This window comes from Myotis daubentonii, chromosome 8 (genome assembly GCF_963259705.1).
Source record: "Myotis daubentonii chromosome 8, mMyoDau2.1, whole genome shotgun sequence".
NCBI classification, from domain to species: domain Eukaryota; kingdom Metazoa; phylum Chordata; class Mammalia; order Chiroptera; family Vespertilionidae; genus Myotis; species Myotis daubentonii.
Genome location: NC_081847.1, coordinates 70645311 through 70663233, shown reverse-complemented (window position 1 = coordinate 70663233; position 17923 = coordinate 70645311). Strand labels below are relative to the sequence as shown.

Here is a 17923-nt window from a genome sequence, read left to right as displayed (position 1 = left end):
AGCTTTCTTGGTGCTGGGGATATAGTAATAAACAGATCAAAGGCATTTTTAAATGCAGAGTACGTTTCTAATAGGGAAGACATTACATAAATAGGTATGCAAATAATGTATAATATGTCAGATGGTGACAATGCTGCATTGACCAATAAGGCAGGATAAAGGAATAGAGAATGAATCATCTAGGAATGGAGGGAGCTAGGGAAGGCCTCTCTGGTTTTCTGATGAGGTGACATCAGAGACAGAGAGTGCAGTAAGGGAGCAAGTCATACAGAAATCTAGATGAAGAGCATTGTAGACAGAGAGAGCAGCAGGTTAGAAAGCCCAGAAGTGGGAGTGTGCTCAGAGCGTTGGGGAACATCAAGGTAGCCTAGATGGCTGAGACAGAATGAGCAAGGTAGAGAGAGTGGTAGAAGATGAAGTTAGCTGGGAACCAGCTCATGTAAGACCTTGGTGAGGACTGGCTTTGGAGTGACTGAGGAAGCCATTGGGGTTTTGAGCAGATCTGGCTTACATCTTCATTCTCTATTCCTTTATCCTGCCTTATTGGTCAATGCAGCATTATCACCATCTGACATATTATGCATTCTTTGTATATCTACTTATGTGATGTCTTCTCTATTGGAAACATACCTTGCATTTAAAAATGCCTTTGATCTGTTTACTACTATATCCCCAGCACCAAGAAAGTCACCTGACACACAGTAGGGTCCTGAAAAAAGTATTTCTTGAATGATAAACACTTATCTGATCAGTCCGAGTTCTAAACAAAATGAACCCACAAGTTCTCACTCAGTTCCTCTTATGACAAACAACTCACTCAGAAGGGAGTATACTGTGGTACAGAAAATATGGGATTTTGGAATAGAAAGACCTAACTTTTAGTCTTGTCTCTACTTCTTTTGAAGTGTGACTTAACCTAATTATCGGCCTTTCTGGCTTCTGTGTGGAAAGTACATTGCAGAGGGTCAAGGGCAGAAGCAATGAGACTGGTTAGGAAATTATTAGGATACTTCAGGTAGGACTTGATGGTGGCTTGGACCAGGATGATTACAGAGGATACGTTTGGAAATATTTTGAAGACAGAGAAAAGCCAAGAATGGCCTTAAGGTTTTGGGGCAGAACAACTGAAAGAATGAAATTGCCTTTTACTGAGAGAGAGGAGACTGGGAAGAGTAGAATAGGTTGGGTGAGTGGTAAGGAGAAGGGTAGGGTAGTGGCAGAAATAAAGAATTTGAGTTTGATATATTATGCTTATGATACTTGTTAGGTATTCATTGGACATGTTGTGTAGGCAGATATATGAATCTCGTATTTGGGAAGAGATCTGGGCTGGAAATACAACTTTGGGAGTTGTTAGTGTAGCAGTGGCATTGCTGTCAAATGCTGTTTACAGGCTGAATAAGATCTTATATTTGTATTCTAGGAAAGGAGTTTGGATCTTTTTTTTTTCCTCATTTTGATTTCTCATTCTTTTTTAGTTAACAGAAGATGAAATAGCTACAATATTACAATCAACGCTTAAGGGACTGGAATACCTTCATTTTATGAGAAAAATACACCGAGATATAAAGGCAGGAAATATTTTGCTAAATACAGAAGGACATGCAAAACTTGCAGATTTTGGGGTAGCCGGTCAACTTACAGTAAGTAAAACTGTTACTTGTTGCTCTGGCCAGTGTTGTTAAGTGGTTAGAGTGTTGGCCTATGCACCAAAGGATTGCGGGTTCAATTCCTGATCAAGGGCATAACCTGGATTGCAGATTCAACCCCCAGCCCAGGTCTGGGGCGAGTACAGGAGGCAACCAATCGATGTATCTCTTTCACATTAATGCTGGCAGGGGAGGGCTGTTAGGGGCGATCAGGCCAGCAGGGCAGGGCAGTTGGGGGCGATCAGGCCGGCAGGGGAGGGCAGTTGGATGTGACTAGGCCGGCAGGGGAGAGCAGTTGGGGGCCATCAGGCCGGCAGGGGAGGGCAGCTATTGTCAACATTAGTTTTTAGTAATCTTTAATTTTTGTCTATCTTATTTTAGGGTTTTTATTGATTGACTGGAGGCCTGGTGCATGAAATTCATGCACTGGGGGCAGGGGTGTCCCTCAGCACAGCCTGCACCCTCTCCAATCTGGGACCCCTTGGGGGATGTCCGGCATCCCTTTCACAATCTGGGACTGCTGTTTCCCAACCACTCGCCTGCCTGCCTTCCTGATTGCCCCTAACCGCTTCTGCCTGCCAGCCTGATCACCCCCTAACCACACCCCTGCCAGCCTGATCGATGCCTAACTGTCCCCTGCCGGCCCGGTTGCCCCCAACTGCCCTCCCCTGCCGGCCTGGTCTCCCCTAACTGCCATCCCCTGCAGGCCTGGTCCTCGTCAACTGCCCTCCCTACCATGAAAGCCTGGTCGTCCCCAACTGCCATCTCTGCAGGCCTGGTCCCCCTCAACTGCCCTCCCCTGCAGGCCTGATTGCCCACAACTGCCCTCCCCTGCTGGCCATCTTGTGCAATGGTGTGACTGTCTATTTGCATATTACCTCTTTATTACAAAGGATTATTATTTTTTGTGTTTTAGTAACTGAGAATCTATTATGTCTCTAGGTCATTTGAATTCTTTTGTGACTTGCTTGGTCATGCCTTGAGTATGGTTTTTATATGTATTTCAGGTGTAAGACAGTTTTTATTGTTGGAAAAGTCTTTTTTTCATCATAGTTTTGATGCTTAGTGTTGATCTCTCTCCTTTCTATTTTAGGATACTATGGCCAAGCGAAATACAGTCATAGGAACACCATTTTGGATGGCTCCAGAAGTGATTCAGGAAATTGGGTACAACTGTGTGGCAGACATCTGGTCATTGGGAATAACTGCCATAGAAATGGCTGAAGGGAAGCCCCCATATGCCGATATCCATCCAATGAGGGTAAGGAAATGGATGGGAAACCAGTGGAGTGGTTAGTTACTGGTCATCATTAGAAAGTTTGTTAAATGACTTACTTGGTTAGGTACCAAATGACAAATGAATTAATTATATGTTATTAAATGTTAGTCTGGACTCCAGATGATACACTTCCACTAGTTGTAGTCTCTAATTACTTAAAGTATAATTTACCCCTCTTCATTCCAAAGGCCGTATCGACAGCCCTAGGCAGGACATAGGCCATGGAAATGCTTGGTGTGACTTGTGCAATGTATATTTTTTTATTTTAGCTGCTCACATTTTAATATAACATTAACTGGCGCTTCTCCGTTATACAGGGCATGGGCTTTCCACTTCATCAGTCTCCACAGTTCCCTGTCTACCAAGTATCAGTTGTCATATACTGCAGTGTTTTCTCTAACGTTTGTCTTTAGTACAATTTGTCTTATAATAAGATTTGTTGGATAGAAATGGTAAGAGGAAAGCAAACTATTTTTTTTGAACGCCTGTCACTAACACCCAGCCTGGTTCATGTGTTGTCTTATTCCTGCCTGGCTCTTGCAGGTATTTAAATTCGTAAGTTTTGGTTTGTAGATCACCACCCTCCTTCATCTGGAGCAGTGGTTCTCAACCTTCCTAATGCCGCGACCCTGTAATACAGTTCCTCATGTTGTGGTGACCCCCAACCATAAAATTATTTTCGTTCCTACTTCATAACTGTAATTTTGCTACTGTTATGAATTGTAATGTAAATATCTGATATGCAGGATGTATTTGCATTGTTACAAATTGAACATAATTAAAGCATAGTGATTAATCACAAAAACAATATGTAATTATATATTCAATATGTGTTTTCCGATGGTTTTAGGTGACCCTTGTGGAAGGGTTGTTCGACCCCCAAAGGGGTCGCGACCCACAGGTTGAGAACCACTGATCTGGAGGCTCTGTACTCGCCACCCTCCATATACTTCTAGAGCAGTGATGGCGAACCTTTTGAGCTCGGTGTGTCAGCATTTTGAAAAACCCTAACTTAACTCTGGTGCCGTGTCACATGTAGAAATTGTTTGATATTTGCAACCATAGTAAAACAAAAATTTATATTTTTGATATTTATTTTATATATTTAAATGCCATTTAACAAAGAAAAATCAACCAAAACAATGAGTGTCCTAGGTTCGCCATCACTGTTCTAGTGTGTTAAGGACCCATAGATTTACTCTCCACCAAAACACCCTGAGGGGCTTCCGGGCTTTACCACCATCACCCACAGGACCCCTCACCACAGCACTGTTATCAGACCTCCACCCTTCCTCGGGCTTTATAGTCTTTATACCTCCCAACCCAGCTCCTTCTCTTCTCTGATTAATTAGTTCTTCTATTGAAAGACTTAACAGTTTTTTAAAAAAGTATTCATGGGCCCCAAGATAAGTTCCCCTCTCTTTGGGAGGTGCAGACGTGGGGAAGGGTAGGATTATTTACTGGTTATATTTTTAGATTTAAAGACTATAATTTAAGCTGATTATTGCAAAGAGTTTTTTTTTTTTGTCTGTGTGTTTTTTTAACTGTGGCTCTTTTAGTGGAAACTCAATTAACTGCAATGTAGTGGGCCAATTTTTTTTTTTTTTTTAAGTACGTTGAATTGGTTTGGTTTGAAAGGGAATGACTCCCTTATGATTTTGGAGACTTCTGAGTTTATGGTCTCCTTGCAGTAACTAGTTATAGCCAGTGGTGGTGGTACCTTTAGGAAGGAGGGAAATTTGACAGCTCTGCGGAGGTTTTATCTTTAGGATATTGATGCTCTTAGGTCTTTCCTTTTTACTTTGAAAGGCAATGTACTGTGGTTAACAAAAATTTTAACAAGCTTGGTGGGGACTGGCCAGTGTAACTCAGTTGGTTAGGAGTCGTCCTGTGTACCAAAAGGTTGCTGGTTCATTTCCTGGTCAGGACACATGCCTGGGTTGCAGGCTCGATCCCCAGTACATCAGTGTTTCTCTCTCTGCCTTTCCCTTGCTCTCTCTCTAAAAGTCAATTTTTTAAAAATATATTTTTTAAAAGTTTGGTGGATATTGTGAGGTTTGGGGGACAAGGATACATATGAAAGAGGGAGAAGGTGAGGGCAGGAAGGGGGAAGGAGAGAGTGATTTATATCAAGTTCTTTAATTGTCAGACTTCTTACTTTGGATACTTAGACTTTTGTTGGAATTTGGGTGGGCTCTTTAGTGGATAAAAGAAAAATCATTTTATCAAACTTCAAATGTATTTCCAGTTACATTTTAATTGAAGCATCACTTTTATTTTACTTTATTTTTTTTTTAACCAGGCAATCTTTATGATTCCTACCAACCCTCCTCCCACATTCCGAAAGCCAGAACTATGGTCAGATAGCTTCATGGATTTTGTGAAGCAGTGTCTTGTGAAGAGCCCTGAGCATAGAGCCACAGCCACTCAACTCCTACAGGTATGAATCACCCTGAGGTGTTCCCTCTGTATTTCATTCACATGCTAACCAAAAGATGCTTTTAACCCACCTACACCTGTGTGGAGATGGTCACAAAATATAAGACATTTCCTGCTTGTCAGTAGGTTTGGTCCTAACTGAGTCAAAAAGACATAGAAAAGAATGTTAAGTCATTGAACAAGACAATATGGCAAGAAAATATAGGGCTCTATGGGATTAGAGAATGGGAATTGACATTTAGTGAGCACCTGAAGATTATGTGACATAATATGTATAACTTTGAACAATGCTTTACACATATTACAGATAGTACGATATGGATTTGACAAATATTTGCTGTTATTATTAGCTGGGCCAATAGTTTTCAACCATATCAGTCCCCATATATACAGGGTATTCAAAAAATGTATACACACTTTAACAGCTGATAGCTTAATTTTGAAAATGAAATGGTTTTTAATAAACACTGCCTTTATAATTATTCAAAGTGTATACATTTTTTGGGACAACCTATATATATGTACTTTTTTAACACTCATTACTCTTCTGGAATGAAACTCATAGATAATAAACCTGTTTATGCCCATAATTTTAAAAGAATCAATATAATGTATTTGATATAACGGAGACATATAAAGATAATAATCAACACTAATAAAAGAGAAAAATGGTAATTGGCGTACGAGCTACCCTTTTCATTGGCTAATCAGGGCTATATGCAAATTAACTGCCAACTAAGATTGGCAGTTAACTGCCAACAAGATGGCGGTTAATTTGCATATGTAGGCACAATGCAGGATGGCGAAAGGGAAAGCAGGAAGAAGCCCCCTGCCACTGACAGTGATTGGAAACCCAGGGGGGAGCTAAGAGCTGGGGGGCAGCCATGATCGGAGAATCAGGTGCCTTTTCCGCCCTGGCCAGTGATAGCAGGAAGTAGGGGTGGAGCCAGCGATGGGAGCTGGGCACGGTCGAAGCTGGCAGTCCCAGGAGCTAGGAGTCCCTTGCCTGGGCCTAAAGCGGAGCCCACGATCGCGGGGCTGCTGCAGCTGCAGGTCCCCGCTGCCCGGGCCGGACCCCTCAGCCAGAGGCGTCAGGCCTGGGCAAGGGGCCGATCCTGCAATTGGAGGGTGATGGGGGTCAACGCCTGAGGGCTCCCAGTATGTGAGAGGGGGCAGGCTGGGCTGAGGGACACTCCCCCCCCACACACACACACCCAGTGCACGAATTTCGTGCATCGGGCCCCTAGTTTATAATAAAATAACATAGTTATCAATATAGAAATGCTCCAGCCTTACTCAGCTTACAGGCATAATGAAATAGTTAGAGACCTGTACCTATCATCATGAAAGAATTTAGATGTAAGAGCAGTAATAAGAACAGAAACCATTCCATTCACGATATACAGGAATATGAATGGGTGGGCACTTGCATAAAACAATGGTAAGTAATAGCAGGCCAGACTTGTTTGTATATGATACGAGGCGGGAAATTATCTTATAAACTTTCCAATTGGAAAGAACAGCAAATATGATATTCTTGCAAATGAGCTGGGTCTTGTTTCTAAGTGTAGTGGCAAATTCTTCTCCTGCCTGGCTGGGGTTCTGATAAAGTTTTATGGAAAAGATATCTCCTGTGTTATGAGCCCACCACATGTTGAGGCATACTTTCAATCTATAGAGTACTTGGAGACCATATCCTTTCATGGGTGGTGGGGAATAGAGAAGGGATTAAAAAGAGAAACATTGGGGACAATATCAGAGTAAGTTTGGAAAAACAACAGACACCCCCCCCCCCCAAAAAAAAGAATTTCCACATGTAACTTTCACATGTAGAAAGATAGATTTCACATAGATTTATTTTTTTTAAAAAACCTTTCTTATTGAAAGTATGTCCCCGTTTATCCCCCATGGATCCCTTCTAGCCTCACCTTCACCACCCTATTGTCTGTGTCCATGGGTTATGCATATATGCATATAAGTTCTTTGGTTGATCTCTTCCCACCCATCCACCCACCTTTCACAGAGATTTCTTACAATTGTACTATAAACAACAAATATGTAAGATGGTATTAATATTTATTTGTTTTATTTTTTAAAAATTAAATGCATTGGGTGGCATTGATTAATAGGATCATATAGGTTTCAAGTGTACATTTCTATGATATAAGATCTGTATACTGTGTGTCCACTACCCAAAGTCAAACCATCTTCTGTCACCATATATTAGACCCCGTTCACCCACTCTCTATTCTCTTCCCTCTGGTAACCACCACACTATTGTCTGTGTCCATGAGTTCCAGTTTATATCCTACATATGAATGAAATCATGTGCTTTTTAGCTTTTTCTGACTGACTTATTTCACTTAGAATAATACTCTCAAGGTCTGTCCATGTTGTTGCAAATGGCAGTATTTTGTCTTTTCTTATGGCTGAGTTTTCCATAGTAGATATGTACTACATCTTCTTTATCCAATCCTCTATCGAAGGACACTTTGGTTGTTGGTATTAATATTAAAAAACTTCATTTTTATAAATGGAATTCAGCAATATCCCTGTGTTTCAAGTGTCTTTGTGACGAATTTTAGTATTTCTGCAGTAACTACACTTTTACATTAAATTTGTTTTTACCTAAATAAATAGTTGGAAATGCTGTAGTACACTGACTAGGAAGAATAAGCAGGATGAGTAAATTATTCAGTAACTTCTAAACAATGTCTTTATTCCATTTAAACCTCTACTCCAAACTTACTTCCCAAATTACTAGACCTTTTGCTTATCTCTGGAAAAAGTTTTCAGTATTATTTATCAGGGTGTACATGTACTCAGAGACATTGAAAGGTGTGCAGAATGTGCTACAGTGTGTTGTGCCAGAGGTTCCACTTTGCAGGGTTGTGGTGTCCCTGTCCTCCCATGCAGTTTGTGTTCTTCAGACATTGTAACAAGAAGCTCCCAACATTACAAAATTTCCTCCAGGAGGTTGAAAATCTCTAGATCTGACAGAGAGAGGGCGGTGCCGTTTTAGCCAGGCCAAAAAGGGGGGGCAAAGCCTGACTATGCATCTGCTCGGTTATAAAGTGAGTGTGGGTTAGCTGTTGACCAAAGCAAAAAGAGAAAGATTAGATTCAGTAACTGATTCAACAAATACTATCAAGTACCTGCTGTGTGCCAGGCACTGTTTTGGCACTGGTGCTTATAAACTGTCCCCAGCGTTTGTCACTTTCTTGCTTAAGCACCCATTTGTCAAGAGCGCCAAAGGAGTGTCGATACTACGGGACTTAATTAATGAAGCCATGGATGTGAAACTGAAACGCCAGGAAGCCCAGCAGCGGGAGGTGGACCACGAGGATGAAGAAAACTCGGTGAGTGGCAGGCCTGGCTTTGGGCCTCGGGCATTAATGCTCGTTATTTCATGATTGCTAAGCCAGGTAAGACGTGTAGATGTTGGATCAGCCTGGAGCTGGAGACTCTTCTTACAGGACTCTGTCCTGTCCTGGACCAAGGCTTGCTTCATCTGTGCGTGCTCTTCTCATAGTGCTTCCTAAGACACTTACACATTTCATCTGTTATTCAACGCACCTTTTTATTCTGCAAATAGAATGCTCAGGTCTGAGGCTTGGTTTTTCTCTGTCCTTTTGGGGAACCTAGGATTCATACTAAATATGTAGATTTTACACTTATAGACTCCCTCACAACCCTGAGATTCCAAGGGTGTGCATAGATCTTTACATATATGTTGCAAAACTCTCTTAAGAAGGGGAGAAGAAGGGAGTCCTTTGGATACACTACTCTCACTTGGGTAAATTTATGATCTTTGGTTAAATAAGAGTGTTCCCAGTTCTACAAAGTAGGTTTAGAATCTGAGTAAGTGTCAAATCCAGAAATATTTGCACCAAGATGAGTAATAGTAATTCAGAAAACTCACTTTTGCTCAAATTAGCTCCAATTTGAGAGTCTGTTCTTTTACAGGAGGAGGATGAATTGGATTCTGGCACTATGGTTCGAGCAGCAGGTGATGAGATGGGCACTGTCCGAGTAGCCAGCACCATGAGTGATGGAGCCAATACTATGATTGAGCACGACGGAACATTGCTGTCACAGCTGGGCACCATGGTGATCAATGCAGAGGATGAGGAAGAGGAAGGAACTATGAAAAGTAAGGCTCTGATCAAATACAGTAACTTCTCGGGCAGACCTTATACATTCCAGAGAAGACAGGTTCACGTGGTCCACTCAGGCTCAGTCTTGAGGCCTCATATTGCTGCAACCAAAGGAGTAGAAACATGGGGGTTGTGGTGAGGGCACGGGTTTGGGGAAGGGGAAAGCTGGCATGTGAGTCAGAGGCAAGAAAGCATTAATGGCCATTCTCTCATTGAATGATGTCATTTCCCTCCTTTTCCTGAATCTGTGGAGGCAAGCACATGCATTGATCTGATGCGTAATTCTGAGCTGTTGAAATTCTGAGCTGTTGACTGTATATATCTTATCTCATAATACTTTGTGTGTCTAACCCAGGTTTACCAATACTCAGCCAATCTATTCAGAATGACTGTACACACTTAAAAGTCCTATCAAATCCCTTTGAGTTTAAGCCCATCTCTACTTTTTATCCCTCTGATCCTTTTTTGCCTGAGGCTTGACACCTGAGCTCAGCTCCCATCAGAATGCCATCCTCTCCTACCTTCTTTACTTATTTCCTTTCTCCTTACTCTGCATTACAGACCAAGTCACAGAAGAGAGGAATTTGAGAGTATAAAATGCTAGTAATTTAGTTATATAAGTACAATTTAGCCTAAACTTTGCATAGGTTTAAAGCAGTAAGTCTCTTCATCTTTTCTTCGTCATCTTTTTTTTTTTATTCCTCTAAATCAGGGATTAGCAAACTATGGTCCACATCCAAAATGTGGCATGCCACCTGGTTTTGATAAAGTTTTATTGGAACATAGCCATGTCCATTCACTTACATAGTGTCTATGACTGCTTTTGTGCTATAGAAGCAGAGTTGAGTGTTGGTGACTAAGACCACGGGGCTCCCAAATCCTGCAATTTTTGCTGTCCGGCTCTTTACAGACCGAAAAAGTTCTCTAACCCCTCCCCTAGACCTTCTGTTTGTGATTGATTAATTCATTTAATAAATTTTTCTCCAGTGCCTATCGTATCCCAGGTACTTTGTAGATTCTAAAAATGCAACAGGAAATGAAGAAACAGACCCTGCCCTGAAGGAACTCATTGTCTAGTGTGGGGGACAGACCGTTAATTATACTTCAGTCCATGAAATGAGTTCTAAAATAGAGGTAATATAGGGTGTTGTCGAAGCAGAGTGGAAGAATATTTAGTATAGACTGCGGATTACTGAAGAATTCCTGGAGGAAAAAGGCAAGCTGGTTGGCAAGTGAGTAGTGTGGGTTGGAGATGGTCCAGCAAAGGGAACAATGCTCACAAATTCGAGGAGGCAAGAGAAAGGCTAGTGAGTTCAGGGGAACTGCAGCTGGTCTATTGTGGCTGAGACAGTTGCAGGGCTGTGTGGTTCTTAGGGATTTCTCTCTATGTTTCACCTTTCAGGTATTTGTATTTATAACCAACCCCTTTGGGTTTTCTTTCTTTCTTTCTTTTTTTATTTCAGAGAGGAAGGGAGAGGGATAGAGAGATAGAAACATAAATGGTGAGAGAGAATCATTGATTGGCTGCCTCTTACATGCCCCCCACTGGGGATCAAGTCTGCAGCTGGGCATGTGCCCTGACTGGGAATCGAATCGTGACCTCCAGGTGACGCTCAACCACTGAGCCATGCTGGCCGGGCAACCCTTTGTTTTTGAAGGGAAAAGGTTTTTTGTTTGTGTGTTTGTTTTGTTTTGGGGCCACGGCTTGCTCATCATCTGTGTTTGACCTCTGACCAGAACCACACAGATAGGAAAGAGTAGTAAGACTATTAGTGGATATGTAACTCATATAACTTTTCTGGAATGTAGTATGTATCAAGAATTTGAAAAGTTCAAACCTTTGACTCAGTAAATTTCACTTCTAGGACTCTGGTCCAAGAAAATAATTGAAGATATAAGCAAATTATATTCAAGAACTTTTTCAAATATGTTACTTAAAGTTGTAAAAAAAAAAAAAAAAGGCTGGATTAATTTAAATGTTTAGTAGAAAATGGTTAGTCAAATAAACTATGATACAACCATAGGATGGAATACTACACCATACAAAAGTATTAAAAATCCTGTTTTGGAGGAAATATTTAGAAGGAATCGCCCAGACAGTGTTGCTCAGTGGTTGAGTATTGACCTATGAACCAGGAGGTCATGGTTCAGTTCCCTGTCAGGTCACATGCCAGGTTTTAGGCTCACTCCCCAGTAAGAGGGCTTGCTGGAGGCAGCTGATCAATGATTCTCTCTCATCATTGCTGTTTCTATCCCTCCCTCTTTCTCTCTGAAATCAATAAAAATATATTTAAAAAGGAAAAAGAAGGTAACAAAATTTTAGCATGACCCAGTTTTACCAGAGTAAAAAAAAATAAATTAACATGTTAATATGTGCATAGAAAAATGACTGAAAAAAACCTTGACTGAATAAAAAAGCTGGAGAGAAATAAACCAAATATTAAAAGTACTGTTGCTCAGTGTTTGAGCGTTAAGTCACGGTTTGATCCCCAGTAGGGAGTGTGTAGGAGGCAGCCAATTGATTCTCTCTCATAATTGATGTTCCTATCTGTCTCTCCCTTTCCCTTCCTCTCTCTGAAATCAATAAAAACATATATATTTTTAAAGTAGCTATGATTGGTAATAGGATTATAGGTCTTTAAATTTTTCTTCCAAAATTTTTTCTAGCATTTATCAGAAAAATAAAAAACCATCAAAAATACTTCTGATATCATGGTGTCCTCTAAATTAGGACTTTGAACTATGATTGCCTTAAGAATCCTTATCCTCCCTTCTTCCTCCTCTCACTGCTTTTTATGGCCTTAAAATGGATATTTATAGAGTGACATTTGTCACTCCCTGCCATTGTGTTTTAGGGAATGTTTTATCCCCTAAACTCAAGGTTGAAGCACTCTAGATATGTTGTGTGTGGCGTTACATAAATTGTCAAGTGAATGCTATGAACTAAATTTAGTTTTTTCTTTTTTCTAAGTAGCCATGTGACTTGTTAGGAAGGTTTGTTTTGCAGTAATAAGCTGCTGACACTCTAGTTCTTTTCTTTGACTCTGAGTGCCATATCTTCTTCTTGTTTGAAGGGCTTTAATTATGCACATGATTATAATCACTGTGTAATATATCCAGGCTGACCCATTAACATGTGTTGTGCATGCACGGGTTATGGAAAATCTGCCTTTTTTAATGTAAAGAATTAATTTTGTTCCAAATGTAATTTTCATATTTCAAGTGCTAATTAATTCAATGGGTTGTTGTGCAGTTTCTGAGCTTGGATAGTTTTAGCATGCCTAATGAGAAAATGCATCTTTATTATAGTCATGATGAAAAAAACATTAAAACCTCAACAGTCACAGCTGAGTGATATTAAATATACTTAGTTCACAAACAATCTGCTGCAGGCCTTATAATACAGTTTTTGAGTCACAAGTTTGACAGATTTACCACTTATTTTGAGATCTTTGCCTCTTACTATTTTAGGAGTTATTTAAACTTTCATTATGGAAAATTGAAAACATGCACAATTACACAGAATAATATCATGACTCCAATGGACCTATTGCCCCGTTTCAAAAATGATTAACTCATTGTCCATCATATTTTAGGCTCCCTCTCCCAAGGAAAATAACAAGCTGAATTAACTTAAAGCAAATCTCAAGCATCATATCATACCTTCAGAACTGATTTTTAAACATTTAAATGAGTCTTTTTGACTAAGCCTGACCCAGATACTATCTGTGTTATGTTGGATAATTCACTTTCCTTGTATGAACTTCAGTGCCCTAATCAGTAACATTTTAATTTTATTATTATTATTTTATTCATTTTAAAATTTTTATTGAACTTATTGGGGTGACATTGGTAATAAAATTATATAGGTTTTAGGTGTGCACTTCTATAATACCTATTGTAGATTGTATTGTGTGTTAGGAACATCGATGAGAGAGAAACATTGATCCCCAATTGGGGATGTGCCCACAACCAAGGTACATGCCCTTGACCAGAACCGAACCCGGACCCTTCAGTCTGCAGGCCGACACTCTATCCACTGAGCCAAACCGGTCAGGGCTTTCCTTGTCTTTTATAGCTCTAATAGTCCACATGTTTATAAAAATCATATCACTCATGGCTAATAGGTAGGCATCCTTGTTGGGGCCCTTAGGGGTAGTTCTCTCCAGAGCAGTCTTTAGATTATTTCTCATTTCTGCAGTATGCTTGTGGTACAGCCCAGGAATTATATTTCTAGAAGTTGACTCTTTCCATCCCTAAGCCATTCCTAAGCCATGTCCTTGAGTCTTGGCTCCTACTTTTATGCTGGGAATTGAGTTCTACCTCGATGTGTTTTGGCTCCTGTCTTTATCCCAATTCTTATTCTCACATCAGTATTCAAACTAGTTGGTTTGGCTTTACCAATGGGCCACCTTGCTTGTGCCATCTGCAGACTTTCCTGTCTTGGGTTTAAACATTACTGTGTTTTTTTTGTTGTTGTTGTTTTTAAATCTTGAATTTCTATGTGTTTGGAGCAGGAGGTAGGCCTCTCACGCTTCAGCTCTTTCAGTCATCTTGACCTGTCTACAGCAGTATTTCTGTAGTTTCTCTATAAGGGAACAGGTTCAGGGAGGTTATTTGCTCATGGTCACATGGCAGGAAGTGGTAGAGCTGGGAACTGAAAGAACTCCAGAGTGTATGCTTCTTTCTACTAAACTCCTGATTTGTTTTGGAAGCCTACTCTAACATTAATGGGCATTAGACCCGTAATATACAACTCACCAAAATTCATGGTCAGACTGTTGCTGGCTTCTGGATTCCAGAAATATTTATTTTTAGAAAGAATCATTATACATAAATTATTTATTATCCTCAGGAGGATAGACATTATAACTTAATAATAATCTGTAATACCTTGGCATGTGATATATATCAGGCTCTGTGCTTAATTCTTTATAAGCATTTCACATTTATTTTCATCATTACAACCATGCTGTGTGGTAAATATAGCCATCTAGCATCCCCACCATCACCACCCCTGATTTTGTGGTAACAGAAACTAAATTGCAGAGTGGTTAAGTTACTTGCTCATGATTACATAGTGAGTAATAGAAGAGCCAAGACTTGATGCCAGATGTGTTTGATTTCAAAATTCATACTCTTAATCATTATATTATACTTCTTCTCAGCAGAGCCCCTTAAGCTGCTGAGGGGCAGGCCGAAGACTCATGTTATAGGTCCTATGTTGGGAAGCCTCAGCCTACATGAACATACCTCTCCTTGCTGGGTATTTGAATAACAGGCTACTCTACATGTTTCCCCAGGATTTCCAGAAGCAAAAGGTGGATGATTTTCAAAGGGGGTCTGCCTCTGTTGATAGGTTAATGATATTGTTACATGAGGGAGTATATTTGGTTGTAGAGATCTGAGTCTATAGTAAAGAATCAGAATGCAGTTGGAAGGAGGAAATTAGAGTGAGGTGAGATTTGATTGCTTTATAAGATACCTCCAGAGCACCTGTAATAACCATACTGGTAAACCATGGCCCACACTACTTTTGAAAACACATGTCTGGATAAAATATCAGTTTGGGGATTTTGGGAGGCTTCTGCTATTTGTTTATGTAACTGGGTTTTTTCATAAGGGTATAGAAGAAATTTGTCCCTAAGAACCGAGGGACATATTCCTGAAGTGACATGAGAGGTTCTGTGAGTGTTGGGATTCTGGTACTTCCTTTGACCATCAGAGGGAGCTCTGTAATAGGTTATGAGTTTATAACGTGTTCCCATTTGTGTTCACATGTCTCCTTTCTACGGTAAGCTTTCTTCAAGATTAGCACCATTATTTATTTTAAATAACCACAGCAACGCTAGGGCAATGTCTTTTATTTAGGTAGGAGTTTGGATACCTCCCTCATACATGGCAAAGTTCAAATAAGACTGAAACCAGCCTAAATCTGTCAAAATAGTTTAAACTTTTCTTCTCTCTTCCCAGATTTCTCAGAATTCTTAACCAGAATTGATGTCCTCTATATGTATCAGGTTACCATGCATATAGTTTTGAAATATTATCAGCTAAAACGGCCCTAACCAAGTAATTGAATACATTTTAAAAATAAACTTTCAAATTCTTGTGCAAAATAAATATTAATAATGACAACTTACAGCTTTTGTTGCCTAGCCTCTTTGGTTTTCATCTAATTTACTTCTGTGTTGCCTACACAAGAATCTAATGAGTTCTTTGAGAATAGCCTTTTTTTTTTTTTTTTTTTTTACTGATTTGCCATAGTTCTTTATGTTAGATATTAATTTTTTATTCTAGAGCAATTGCCACATTAATCTCTTTGAAATAGAATTTTAAAGCATAGTGGCATATTAAGTTAGGATAGCTCAGAAGCATGTTTTAGGCAAGTTACTGTGATGATATTATGTGGTAAAAACATTCTGTATTGATAGTTCTCAGAAAGTCCTAAGTCCCATGAAGACTCCTATTGTTGCTCTGAGTTTCCTCATGTTAAAACCAAACTCCAGGCTCTTGTTCAAGTGATTTTATTTCACCACCATCCATCAGATACTAATTTTGGAGCTGCATAAAATGGAAATTCTTGACTCATAGCCTATTTTCTTTCCACCTGCAGTTGTTTGAAGGGGATTGTTATAACATTGCCTCCCTTGTGTGTTATCTGTCTCTTTCTCTCGGACTCAGATGATAGCATTTTGCAAGGATGAAAAATAGAACATAAAGGACTACAGGTATTTTAACACTTCTTTTACCACAATAGGCTTACTGTCCAATTTCTGACCCCCAGGATGTTTAAAACTATCATCAGAATATTAAGTGTTCATGTATCCTTGCCACTCACAGTCAGCATCATAGGGGAGTTTCAGATAGCAATAGTGTAGTTGTACCTACCGAAGCTTAGCTTAAAACATTTAGTTTTGTTAGAATCATATCTCTGAGTAAGAGCAAGAGAAAGACAAAGGAGTAGTGGAAAGGACAGTAATTTGTGGAATTAGAAATTTAGTTTGAAACTTGGCCCAGAGCCGGATGGACTAGGTCAGCTTGGGCAAGTTATTTCCCTTTCTTGAGCCTCAGTTTCCTAGTCTGAAAAAGTGGGGCATAAGAGTTCCTACTTTGTAGGGTTGTGAAGATGATACAAGATAATATATGTAACATATTTAGCATGTAAATGCTTAAAAATGGTCGGTACTTTATTAATTATATGAGTCTTTTCATGTTTGACAGTGGTGTTTTTATTGGACCCAGATTTTCCTTGAACCAGTGCTACTTTTCAGTATCCTGATTCCTTTCTTCTTGCTAGTTAGGCTTTTAGTTTCACTCTTGGTATCATTGATGTTTTGTAAATGCTACCTCTGTGTCTGAACTCTGGCATGAAAATGTTTGATCTAAAGGAAGGTCACTTGTCAGTTTCAGTAATGTTTTAAAAAATGTGCTGAGAAGGGAGAGGGAAAGAGATTTTATGTGTGTGTGTGTGTAATTTCTTGTAAGTAAGATGATAGGTGTTCTGAGGATCTGTTAAATTGCTCAAAATACAAGATGGTAGATTTTAAAGAAGGCTAGACTTTGGATCCACAAGAACCTTCCTTTGTAGAGTTTCAAACTCTTATCTTAATACTGTGGAATGTATTACTGACTGGAATTTTTTTCATTCCTGAAAGATAGTCACTGTGGTTCACTGGACATTAGCTCCCTCCTGGGTGAGCGTTACAATAGGAGAGCAGACATCTTGGTCCTTAGGCTTTTCTCACAGTTGCACAAATAACTCAGGGTCATTGTGCCAGAGTGACTAGATCCTAATTGTTTGTGCAGTTTTCCTAATTGTGTCCAGATGTTGGGCCCACTTTTTATCTTTGGAAACCATTCACATGCTTGATTCTTTTGGAATGAGCCAAAAAGCACAGACTCTTGGTGCCTGAAAATTCATTCAAAACACCCTGCCAGACCACATGTTAGGATATGAAAGTACCAGATTTCAGGGTAACATGGGCGAAAAGCTTAAGACCTATATTTGGGGGACGATAAGGTGTTCCATCATAGTAGTTCAGTTGGTGAAAGGCGAACCAAGAGAGGGCAGTAGTGTGATAGTAATGAAGAGCAAAGGAAAATGAGTGCCAAAAAATATACTTTGACTCTTATGCCTAAGAGGCAGATAAATCAATTTCATTCAGTTAGGGCAGTGGTCGGCAAACTGCGGCCCCTTGAGTGTGGCTCTTCCACAAAATGCCATGTGCAGGCGTGCATGCACAGTGCGATTGAAACTTCGTGGCCACACTCAAGGGGCCAAAGAGCCGCATGTGGCTTGCGAGCCACAGTTTGCCAACCACTGAGTTAGGGGAATATATTTCTTTGTTGCTCTAAGCTCTTTTGACCTGCTTACTCCTTATTGAGCTGGAAAATGG

General features: G+C 39.9%; 1 protein-coding gene across 2 annotated transcripts in view; it reads left to right on the top strand.

Moving 5' to 3' along the window:
- The window catches only part of STK4 (serine/threonine kinase 4), a 90372-nt gene that overhangs the window by 17473 nt on the left and 54976 nt on the right, over positions 1-17923 (top strand). For both annotated transcript variants that reach the window (XM_059706963.1, XM_059706964.1), the window contains exons 5-9: positions 1479-1643; positions 2743-2910; positions 5231-5368; positions 8598-8726; positions 9334-9520. In XM_059706963.1, coding sequence (XP_059562946.1) covers positions 1479-1643; positions 2743-2910; positions 5231-5368; positions 8598-8726; positions 9334-9520 — 787 coding nt within the window. The remainder of the gene's footprint in view (positions 1-1478; positions 1644-2742; positions 2911-5230; positions 5369-8597; positions 8727-9333; positions 9521-17923) is intronic.